The 11,601-nt window shown below is 33.9% G+C and overlaps 1 protein-coding gene across 1 annotated transcript; it reads right to left on the reverse strand.

The window, feature by feature from the left end:
- LOC105161159 (bifunctional TH2 protein, mitochondrial) lies at positions 2,402 to 7,049 on the reverse strand. Its single transcript, XM_011078763.2, has 6 exons — positions 6,500 to 7,049; positions 5,476 to 5,584; positions 4,481 to 4,768; positions 3,944 to 4,358; positions 3,566 to 3,832; positions 2,402 to 3,094 (listed from the first exon to the last, which is right to left on the reverse strand). The coding sequence occupies exons 1-6, from the start codon at positions 6,868 to 6,870 to the stop codon at positions 2,682 to 2,684; spliced, it is 1,863 nt and encodes a 620-aa protein (XP_011077065.1). The 5' UTR covers positions 6,871 to 7,049; the 3' UTR covers positions 2,402 to 2,681.

Raw genomic sequence — 11,601 nt, forward strand, 5'->3', positions numbered from 1 at the left:
ATCATTGCAACTTTAACAGCTAATATTGCAATTTATTAAACCAACTCCTACTCCATATACACACACAATCATAGTGTTAGTGTGTGTGATGGGACCAGTCCACCAAACTTTTTTAGCTTTCCAAAAGTTTGTAATTGAGGTAGAAATCATTTGTATTACATAACATCCTTTATCTTTGCATGTGCCAATGTTGGATTTTTTTTATTTTCAATGTTAATTTTTAATTATGCTTTCTTTTCCCATTAATAAATTATTATGTATTTATACATAAATTATTTTTACTCATTGTATCTTAGAAATTTGAACTATATATATGTTAAACACAATTCGATCTTTTAATTTATTACAACTAATTATTTAACGATCAACGTAATGAAAAAATTAAATAAACACCAAATGATTTAAGAGTCTAAATGTAAAGGAGAAGTGAACCATCATTAATTAGGGTTTTACAAGGAAAATGGCCTCTCTTACAAAGCTTAAAACCACAAGAACTCCCATAAACAATATGAGAAAGTTAGACAAAGGGATAAATGTTAATCTTGAAATCTTTGGACAACAACATAATTATCCAAAAATCCCAAATTTTCATACCTCCCACCATTTGTCCAAATCCCATTTAGCCATTCAAGAAGGGGGAAAAAAGAAAAAACAAAGTAAATGGAAGCCAAGCATTAGACTTGCCTAGAAGTTGCACTTTTTCTTGAAAAATTCAACCCCTTGGTGTCAATTGCTTCACAATACATCCCATGTACCAAATATGCATACACTCTTGTGTATATATATCTCGACACGTAAGCGAGGACCACAAAGATATCTTGACGGGTCATTTTTCGTTGGTCCCGACATGGTTCTTGGCACGAAATATGACCTAAAATTGATCATTGGAGCTAAAGGAGGAGAAAGAAGAAAAAGAAGGAGAAGAAGAAGATAGGCGTATGTGTAAGAGGGTTTGGAGCTTGAAAGAGTAGTTATGAGTACTTATAATGAAGAATAATATTTGCTTAGTTCATAGGGAAATAAACAAAGGGCGACAGGTACAAAGGGTTGAATAGGAAAAAAATAATAATGTATTAAACATAGTAGAGGACCTATTCAATAATTTTTACTTTGTTGAAGTGGATGGAAACTAAATAAAGGAACTTTGCTTCAAATTGAAGTGGGAATCTGAGGAGAGCCCATCAAGAATTGTGGGTCATACCTCTCCATTTAGGAGGGGGCAAAGAAAGGTGTGCATATATAAATATGTTGGCCAAACTATACATGGAAAATAAAGGAAGTAGAAAGCATTGTGGGCGGCTTCAAGAGTTTTTTTAGTGTAAAGTATGATAGACATCTATTGAGAATTTTTATGTTTTTGTATTATAAGAATTTATAATTTTTTTAAAATATTTTATAAAATGATTAAATAGAAGTGTGTGGTTGAATATTTTTAGAGAATAAACTTATAATACTAGAAAATAAATTATTAGGAGCTTATAGCAGTTTCTCACTTATTTTTCCAACCAAACATCCTCAAAGTCGGTTAATTACCCACTAAAGAAAGACACCATTTTAAATGCTTTAAATTTGAGCCATACTTTAGCCAAAAAAAAAAAAAGAAAGTTGGAGTCGTACTATAGTTATTGATAAGAATTTAGTTTCATATCAATTTCTTTTAATGTTGTACTTGCAACCAATGAATCATCGACAGATACTTTTATAAAATAATAATATTGGGTGAATTAAATAATGTTATTTTTTCTGAAAAGAAGTTTGCAACAAGGTTAAAAGTGAGTGACTAATGTCCATCCAACCCACTAAGAAGATCAACAATGCAAAAGTCACCATGTTGATAATGACAAATTTTCGTACGGAGGCAAGAAAAAGTTTGAATCTTTATCCATTAAACAACAAAAATTATTGGAGGAGATGAGTAAGAAGTCTAACTCAATTTTCCATCAATCACACAAAGGGCCTAACATGACCAAAAAATAGTTGGGGGATTTGTCTTCTTATCTCATGAGAATCTTGTTGAGATTGATTTGCCTTATGGGATACCATATTGTAAATGGATACCCTTTTGTTGTTTAGGTTAGAAAAATGAAAATGCTTCATCTCTTTGTCATATTGTCAAAGGGTATAGTCCAAATATACTATATTATAATTTAATACCAAAAATCGAGTGAACAACTATAAAAATATCTCAACTATTTGCAATTAGAAACAAAAAGGTAAGTAGATATGCTGCTAAAACAAATTTTGTATCAAGACAAGAGCACATCATCTACATATGGCTTCGTTTGTGATGTGGAAAAACAAAAAATTCAATCATCATAGGAAAAGCTGCGAAATGGAAAAGAAGTTCCCCTTCAAATACAATTGCAGTTTTGAGAATCCACATACCAACTAGTCCAAAATGTCATTCAAATGTAAAAACCCAATATTATACACATCGAATGGGGCAGGGTTCAAGCAGGAGTGAGTAAAAGGTTCGACGAGTAGAAGAGCACCAGGCAAAAGAATTGCATTTACAGTTCTGAATGATCCCCATAGTAAAAAACAAAGGGAACGATACACAGCTCATTGCTGATTAGAAGACCCTGTACCAAAAACAACAGAGGTGATTGGTGGCCTGAGACAAAAACAGCCACCAAGCTTGTATATGTATCCTATTATATGAACATCTCTCAAATTGTTTTCTATGATCCAAGAATGAAAGCATGAATCTCTGCCCAGCTAGATACTGTATATAGAACTCCCGACAGGCCCTTCCACCCAGATGAACTTTCCTCAGCAAACTGTTTCTGTTTCTCGATTAAACCTGGGAATAGAGGAACAAAAGAAACACCAAAATGACTTCCCACTCTCCTCAGACTTGAGCTTGAACCTATCACGATACCAACATCTGCCTCAAGCAAGCAAAGTAAGTCACCCACTGAATCTCCAATATATACTGTCAGAATCTTCTGATCCTTGCAGCAGTTCTGCAGAATATTAGTAAAAGCTTCAACCTTGTCGAGAGGAGACTCAACTTTCTTAACAATGTCGCCCGTGGATAAAGAGTTTTCGTAGATGAACTCATTTGCATGTATATTCACAGAGTCCAAGCCACCTGCTTGACATCAGAGAAAATTAGCATACCAAAAAGTTGCTGCACACCTGGAACAAAATCAGTCCTTTGAAGAATCCTAAGTTCAGGTGATAACTAACAGGATAGAACAATACAGAAACTTTGCTATAAGAAAATGGACAAATTCAGCTTTCCCTAAGAAGACAACAATAGCAAGAAAAAGGCATGTTAAGGGTACAAGTAATCAGATGTCTCCTTCCTGAGATACATATACTTGGTCAGATGCTAAAACTTGTGAAATGAATAAGTAAAGGCAACAACTCTTCCCTTAATTTATAGCAATTAACGAGAATTGTTTTGATTTTGTAGTATAGGTTGTAATAAGCTCATTTGCAAATGGGAAAACGGAATCATTAGCTCATAAGTAAATTAAAACAAATAAGGCATAAATAATTGAAACTGATTGAATCCATAAATAAATACAAACTCCCATCGTTCCACAGAAGAACTCACCTGAGGAAAAAGCAGACCGGATGAGATCTCCACACCAGCAATAGGACAGGACATGGACATTTGTGTTCAATTTCTCACTCTTAACCATGTTCTGGAAGAAACTGGTACAACCATCTTGGAGAATAAGGCGTTCACCAGCTCGTTTTATATCATCGACATTCAGACCCTTAAGCACCCCAGAATCTATCACCCTCAGATTTGCTTTTTTCTCAAAATCTGAGAGGTCTTCGAGTGCTCTTCGCAGCCCTTCATAATCGAATTTTTCCACTGCAAAGCACAGTTGTTTCTCAAGCCTCAGGTCATACACATGCCAAATCATAAGTAAAGACGAAAAAGCATCGTTATTCTTTTAAGAGGGAGATACTATAATGCACTCACCTTTATTTGAAAGCAAGATGCTTTCTACACACTGTTCATACTCTTCAGTGTATTCTTTGGAAAGTTCTCCCCATGTACTTCTTAACTCGACTGAAGACATCCGAGAAAGTTGGTTTTCTGATTTATTTTGGTCTGATTTTGGGGCGGTTATAATAGCTATTTCTGCCAAGATGGCAGATGAGTCCAAAACAGTGCATGTCAAATCAAAATCTGAAAATAACATGAGACAATGTTCTGCCGGATTATGCTCTTTAGATAGAGGAACAACAGTTTTCTGAGCAAGCGGCTGAGCTAGGAAGAACTCTATTTCCAGTTTCATAGCTTGATGATAGAGCTTTTCAATGACATCAAGCTCTTCCCCAGTTAAAGACACACTTAACTTGTCCAGAAGGTCCTCTGTTTGCAAAGCTGCAGCCTACATCAACAAAACAGACTTGCTCAGATGTAAACACTATGTCCAATTTCTTTTTCATGACTGAGAAAGTCAATTGTTAACAACAAAGAGGCCCTGATGGGTTTTTCATTAGTAATACAAACCTGAAAAACATCAGATGAATAATTGTCAATCCATTTCTTATAAAGATGAACTTCATTGGGATCCAGAAATGCCTCCAACTCCTTGCCCAGAAAGGCATAAAGCCTCATACAAGGAGTCATAGCACCAAGAGTATAAGCTGCCAATTTTGTTTTCTCAAAAGGAGTGGCCAGTTTACCAGGAGCTTTTACTCCTTCAAGTTTTCCAGAGGCTGTTGCCAGTAAAAAGTCTGTATACTTAACAGTTGCAGCGTGTGGAGTGCTCTCTTTGGGCAAATCAAAACCCCATCCCTGCATATTCCAATACGGACAACCGTTACAGAATGGAAAACTTATCTGCACATGATACCCAAACAACATAACGAAAGACAGCACAGCTCATGTTGCATTACATGATAGATACTGATCAGAGGAAACAGCGATTCTTTAGAGAACGTATAATAAAGAAAATGAGAAGTTGAATTAGGAGCATGTACACTAACAAAGGTGAGCATACGTGAATCTGTTGCCAAACTTTCAAGATAATTCAGAAGCATTTATGTATTTGTTTAGTGGTTTTGTGTATGGGTGGGTGGTGTGCGGGGGAAGGGGGACTGGTATGAGAACAGAAAAGGTTCCATCAAAAATAATGAAACAACTAACAGAATTAGCCACAAGCAGGCTGATCTGATTAGACTCATCTCCTTCTGGCCTAAGCTAATCTTCAGAAGACATCTTCAGTACAAATATTCTTCTTCACAACAAATTCACCGAAAACTACAACTCCACTGTTCAGTATTTGATGACATTAACACACTTATCTTCTTCAAAGTTCTGGTTTATCACCAAGCCCTAAGGCATTGCGACTAGCAGCTTTTATCTTGAGTAAATCTATCCTTTTCTTTTAGTAAATACAACAAAAGCAATATATCAGTTCATAGAAACCAACGTTTCATACCAGAAAATGCATAAAGCATCCGCATGCATATATGCATCTGCAGAGTCTTATCCATACTTACTTGAACAAATGAATCATGCATTTTAAGCTCTTCTAGAACACTTTTCCGCAATTCGTTAATCCCAACTTTTGCATCATCATCATCCGCACACTCCTGAGCCATTTCATACCTGATGCACATTTTTTTTATGAATATAAGAAATCCTGTCACTTTTGACCACAATTGACATCATAGACATGCAGCAGAGGGTGAAACAGAAGCCAAAACATGGACACTAGGCCTGTGGCGACCTAGATTTACATTTGTTACAACATCTGGCAACTTGGTCAAAGAAAATCTTTCTGATAATTTTGAATCCATAGGTGATGGATTGCCCTCCAAAAACTGTGGATCTCCCGTGTCTTTATATTTTTGTTTTCATTTGTAAAAGATTTTGTGTGTTTTAATTTTGTGTCAATCTGCTCCTCTGCCACTTGGCAAGTCATCAGCTGGAGAAATGAACTAATAATGGCAGGTGGAAAGAAGAACGAGAATAGCATTCCGCATAAAGAAGCATCACCACCTATAGGAAACTGGTTAAGATAATTTGTTATTTGTTTTATTCCTGAAATTGAAGATAAAAGAAGACACTTCCCGATTATTTGTTCTCCCACATTTTCCCAGTAAACTATCATCCCAAGAATAACAAATAATGTAATGAGTATATGTTTTGTGCAGAAGAAGTGGATAATATGGTCGCTTTACTGCAATTTTATCCCTACTAATGAATCCTAATTTGTATACCAAATAAACCTATAAAAAGAATAACAGAGCAAGATGATAAGAGGTTGACAGTCCGAAAACCCATATTTATACTAAAATTCACTATTTGACGAATGAATTCATAAAGAAAAACCAACAAAGAAAACTATCCAATAACTGACATAGAATCAATACTAACATTCCAAGATACCATAGAAACTTCAACAAGCCTACACTCAACACAAAGAAACAAACATTAAGACAGCCCTATTAGCGAAAACACAATAAACTAAAACAGGCAAAAAGGGAAAACAAACTATTAAAACGGTTGTAGAATACTAACGCTTTCGCAAAGGCGCGGAGGAAATGTACGTCCTGCGCGATATAATGGCGAAATGTATCGAGTTTGAGATTTCCGGCGGCCAAACTGACCACAAAAGGAGTGTAGAGAGCTTGGGTCCACTCCTTTCTAAACTTGATCCAAAATCTCCTCCCTAAACCCTCTTCTATCGGTGACGCCGGCAACTTCACCGTTGCCGACGATGCCATCGAGATTTTGATAAAATCACCGGTGGTTGACGCAGATTTGTAAGATCGGAAGCAGGGAACGAACACTGAAGAATGAGGCACCGGAGAAGAAGCGGACGAGGGTTTTGGCAACAAATTTAGCGAGAGTGGGAATAGGGTTTTGGAGAAATGGAACAGCTTTTGCATCAAAATCGCAATGAATCTCTTATTCTTATGGACTTTATGCTCTTCTTGATTGGATTTCTTGGCTTCTTGTTGAGAAGGTGGCGGCAGCGGAGGAGTAGGGGGCGGTGTATGGCGGAGGAGCAGTACAGTCTCTTTCAACTGGAGAAATTCGACGGATGAAACTAAGAAGTGATGGCTACCTTTCTCAGCCCATTTATATATATAGACCCGAAAGTGAAGCCATTGGGCTCAAACCGTAGACAGTTGAAATAAGTAACTGCAACCCAACAGAAAGATTAGGCCCTGTTTGGCTGTAGGATCCAGGGGACATAAACCCTTGCCGAATTGATAAGATTAAAATTTTATGAGTTCGAGTTTTAAAAATATAAATATATGTGTATTTTGATAATAATTTATTATTTTTTAAAAAAAAATGTAAGTAAATCTTTTGTTGTATTGCAAAATAAGTAAATTTATCATTTTATGAAAATAAGCGGCATTTTGCCCTTTTGTGTTTTTCAAAATGTGAGGTAAATTGATTCATTTTAAAAAATATAGGGGGAGGAGAATAAATTGCTATTATTTTTTTATGAAAAATAATTTGTTCATTTGCAATATCGTTGATTTGAATTATTGATATATTGAATCAATTAATGAGACGTATACTATTTCCGAAAAATTGAACTTCTCTCTGTATCTTAGACAACAACTGAATTTTGCTACACTTCTACAAGCTCGAGAAGGATTGTGTGTTTAGTTGACAAGATTTGGCTTGATTCGAAAAGATTATGGAATTTTTTTGGGTAGTGATGCGAGTAAGAATCGCTCGCTAAATAGATATTCGGACTTGAGGTTCCGGCTAAATTTTTTGAAAAGTCGGGAAAGGAGACCTGAAAAAAAAATGTTAACACTCCTATACTCAGATCAATAAACAGTTGAGGAAAAATAGAATTAAGCAACATAAGATAGAAATGAGTGCTTAAAAGATGATAAGAGAGTATTTGGTAGAGTGTTCTTGTAGTGCTTTCATGCGTATGTAATGCAAAAATGTGTTACTTTTAATCGAGGGGGAAGGCTTGCTTTTGTAGCCATAGTCCCCCAGCGGGTGAAGAAGTCTGACCTCGAGGATAAATCCCCTAAAAAATAGGAGGCAGTAGGTAAGAATTTCCAAGGAATCCCGTTAGCTAAGGGAACCTCGGTCAGATAATCCGCAAGTTCCCAAGGGGTGGTTAGGGCACGCGTTATATCCGCCTTCGTCTTTGAGTTTTGTCATAGCCTATGTGGCCGTTTGCTTTTTTTTTTTTTTTGGTCGAATGGTTTTCTGCCACCTAGTAGGGAGGTCAGGCAGTAGCTAGGACAGTACTAAGCCATCTTCGTCCATGGGCCGATATGAAATCTTGATTTTTTGTCATAAACATGATGGAGATGCCCATAATTCTTATATGATTATGATCTCTTAGGTTCTGTTATGTGTCAAAATTATTCTTATAAGGGTGAAGGGCTTACTCTCTTAGATTAGCATCAGAATTGATCAAGTATTTATTTTGTCTTTCTTCTATATTTATTCAATTAATTAATATATAATAAAAAAATAATTTTTTGCACGCGCATGAAGTGTGCTTCAATCGCTATATGTTCTAATATAATGAACTTGAAATAATTAATTAAAAAAATTATAACAAGATTTGGATTAACAATTGATTATACAAAGGGCAACATTAAAGAGGCGGAGAAGAAGAGGAGGCGGTGGAATGATTTCAAAACCTTTGGGAAAATGAGGAGGAGAAAACCAAGCGACAAAGAGAGAAGAGAAGGAGAACATATACAAAGAGAAGAGAGGGAGGCGGAAGAATGGGAGATTAGGGTTAGGGTTAAGATTAAATAGGATAGAACTTGGGTCGGGTAATAGGCCAGGTGGTGGGTCGGGTCATGGGCCAAGGTAGTGTGGGCTAGGTTGAGAGCCATCCAGACTATCCAGTGAGATTTAGGTGTTGGGCCTTTTTGGGCTGGGCTTACCAAAGATGGGTCATGAACCATAATTATTTACACATACTGTAGTTAAATTCTAAACTCGCCACGTTTTAAAGACAAATGAAGAATTATAATTTGATTAGCATGGAAAAATAGATAATTAAATAAAAAATAATCGTGGTTGAATTAAAAGTAACAAATTGTAGTTTTTATTTCAAAGATATAGTTTTGATTGAATTAAATTTCAAAAATAATTATTAAAAAATAAATCAAAGATATTTAGGTTTGCACTCTAAACAGCAAAGCATGATTGTTTGGAAGGTCAAAGGGCATCAAGAGTCTGCTTGGAAACACATTCTAAAGCATATTTAGATATGAAAATCCTTTTTAAAAATATTGAATATTAAATGTATAAACCAAGTTTTGCTTATGAAAAATAAAAAAGATTAAAATTTAGAGTAGAGAGAATTTATTTTAAATTAAAATATTAGCTCATCTTTATTTTGATGATATAAAATTTGCAATCCTCTCCCCAGCCATTTTCAGGTTAAGAAGATGTGAAAGTGCGCTTATCTTTATAAAAACAGTGCGTTCCTAGGTATGAAGTGGAAGAGAAGGTATATCATAATTGGGGTTTTGAATAAGACGACCTTTTGATTTTTCATTTTATTCGTTGAAAAAGTAATAAGAATGAGAGGTGTTAAGCTTTTGTTCATCTTGGCATCGACTAGATAATAAAAAGAAATAGCAATATATAAACTCTCGGTTTGATTAGGCTTCTGCTGGAACTGCGCTCTCTATGTTTTGATCGGCTGACCCGCTGAAGTGGAAATTTCAGAGGTTGGAAAGTCTAAACCACTTGTATCACTCAAAGGAGATAAGGGTATCACTCAAAGGAGATAAGGGAAGAATCACTTCCCCGTTCTTCAACATATCTTTTCTATTGTTTTATCTTCAGGTAATCTTTTAATTCTCCATGGACTCACGGGGGGCCTGAGGAAGAACTCAAGCGATTGCTCGAAGTCTAGGATAGCCAGATAGTATCATTTCAAGTAACGCAAGTGACTAGCTATAAAAGTGACATGATGCTCGAACATATATTTGCTTTGAGTGCCTATTTATTTTCTATTGGTATCAAGGGATTTATCACAAGTCGAAATATGGTTAGAGCCCGTATGTGTCTTGAACTTACATTAAATTCAGTTAATATCGATTTTATAATTTTTTTGATATTTTTTATAATCGTCAATTAAGAGGAAACATTTTCTCAATTTTTGTTATAGCTATTGCAGTCGCTGAAGCAGCTATTGGATCGGCTATTGTTTCATCAATTTATCAGTGTTGAACTATTGAACGTAAAAGTTCGACTATTCCTCACTCGACTTCCATTCTACCTGCCCTGCTAGTCACATCATAGGCATTCATTGCAGAGTTCTTTGTCGATAGGGAAGTAGGGCAAGTAGGTTCCCAGAACAGTCTCAGAGTACGCAAGTCTGACTTCGATTGGAGAAAGAGGTGGGGTTAGGCCAATAAGGCTAAAGCTGCTAATGAAATAAAATAATCTTTTTGATAAATTATATAAATAATAATTGAAAGAAAATAAATAAAACTTTAGCACAAATTATATGGCTAAATTGCAAAAAAAAAAAAAATTGTATTTTGAAAACTCAACGAAAACCCCCCATCCTGTTTCAAAAATCGATAAAGTACCCCCTGTGTTTTTTTAATTCAACACATGCGCCATTTTTTATTTTGAAGTGTAATGGCACTAAAGCTTTACATCGTTTGACCGTTATGTCCTATTTTAATTATATATAAATAATTAAAAACTATAAAAAATAAATTATCATTTTATATATATAATTTTTTTTTGTTGTGACTGATCTAGGGATGACGACATCTCCCAACAACAAGAAAGAGTTGTTGCCCAAAAAAAAAGGGCTGACAATCTCACTGTCACCCCCAAATTTGGAGATGCCGTCGTCGCCCAGACAGGAGAAAGAGGGTGATGATGAGATAGGGGCGGCGGACGTCCCCAATTTTTTCTTTTTTCTTTTTTAATTAATTAATCATTAAATATATATTTTAATTAATTAAAACTAATTTTAGATAATTATTATAATTATTAGAAATTTAATTAATAATTTGTCTGATATAATACTAATTTAAATATAAATATCATTTATAAAAAATAATATAAATTTAATAAAATATTTTATTTAAATCAATTTATAAATTATAATTTATTATAATTGTTTAAGATTTATATTCATGTCCATATCTAAATTTAAAAAAATAAAATTTAGTTTATTATTTTTTATAATGTAAGTTTTTATATTTTTTTGGTATTTTTTTTCATATAAATATATTTTAAAAATTTTTGAAATAAAACAAATAATGTATATAAATATGTATAGAAAGTATATTTTTATCTTTTTGATATTTTTAAAAAAATTTAAAATAAAAAATAATAATGTATAATTTTTATAATGTAATAAATTTAAATATAATTTATTTAATATTTTTAAGTATATAATATTTAAATTAGTTGGTAATGTATAATTTTTATATTTTATTAATATCCACATTTTTTTATTTTTAAATTTTATATTGTGATTGTAATTCAATTTTTTAATTTAAATTATTGAATATTAAAACTTTTATATAATGTTTTGTATTATTAAATAAATATATTTATATTTTTTTTAATTTTTTAGAGATGAAAATAGAAATACAAATACTCAAACCAAGTTAAAAATAAGTGAAAAAAAGGGGCATTTT

The sequence above is a fragment of the Sesamum indicum genome, linkage group LG4 (assembly GCF_000512975.1).
Source record: "Sesamum indicum cultivar Zhongzhi No. 13 linkage group LG4, S_indicum_v1.0, whole genome shotgun sequence".
Classification (NCBI taxonomy): Eukaryota; Viridiplantae; Streptophyta; class Magnoliopsida; order Lamiales; family Pedaliaceae; genus Sesamum; species Sesamum indicum.

Excerpts from the sequence above, each read along its gene's own strand:
- LOC105161159 (XM_011078763.2), bottom strand. The coding sequence starts at position 6,870 with ATGCAAAAGCTGTTCCATTTCTCCAAAACCCTATTCCCACTCTCGCTA. Across the intron at positions 4,359-4,480 it reads ATTCATCTGATGTTTTTCAG|GCTGCAGCTTTGCAAACAGA; the intron begins GTTTGTATTACT and ends TTGTTGATGTAG. Across the intron at positions 3,833-3,943 it reads CATCTTGCTTTCAAATAAAG|TGGAAAAATTCGATTATGAA; the intron begins GTGAGTGCATTA and ends TGTGCTTTGCAG.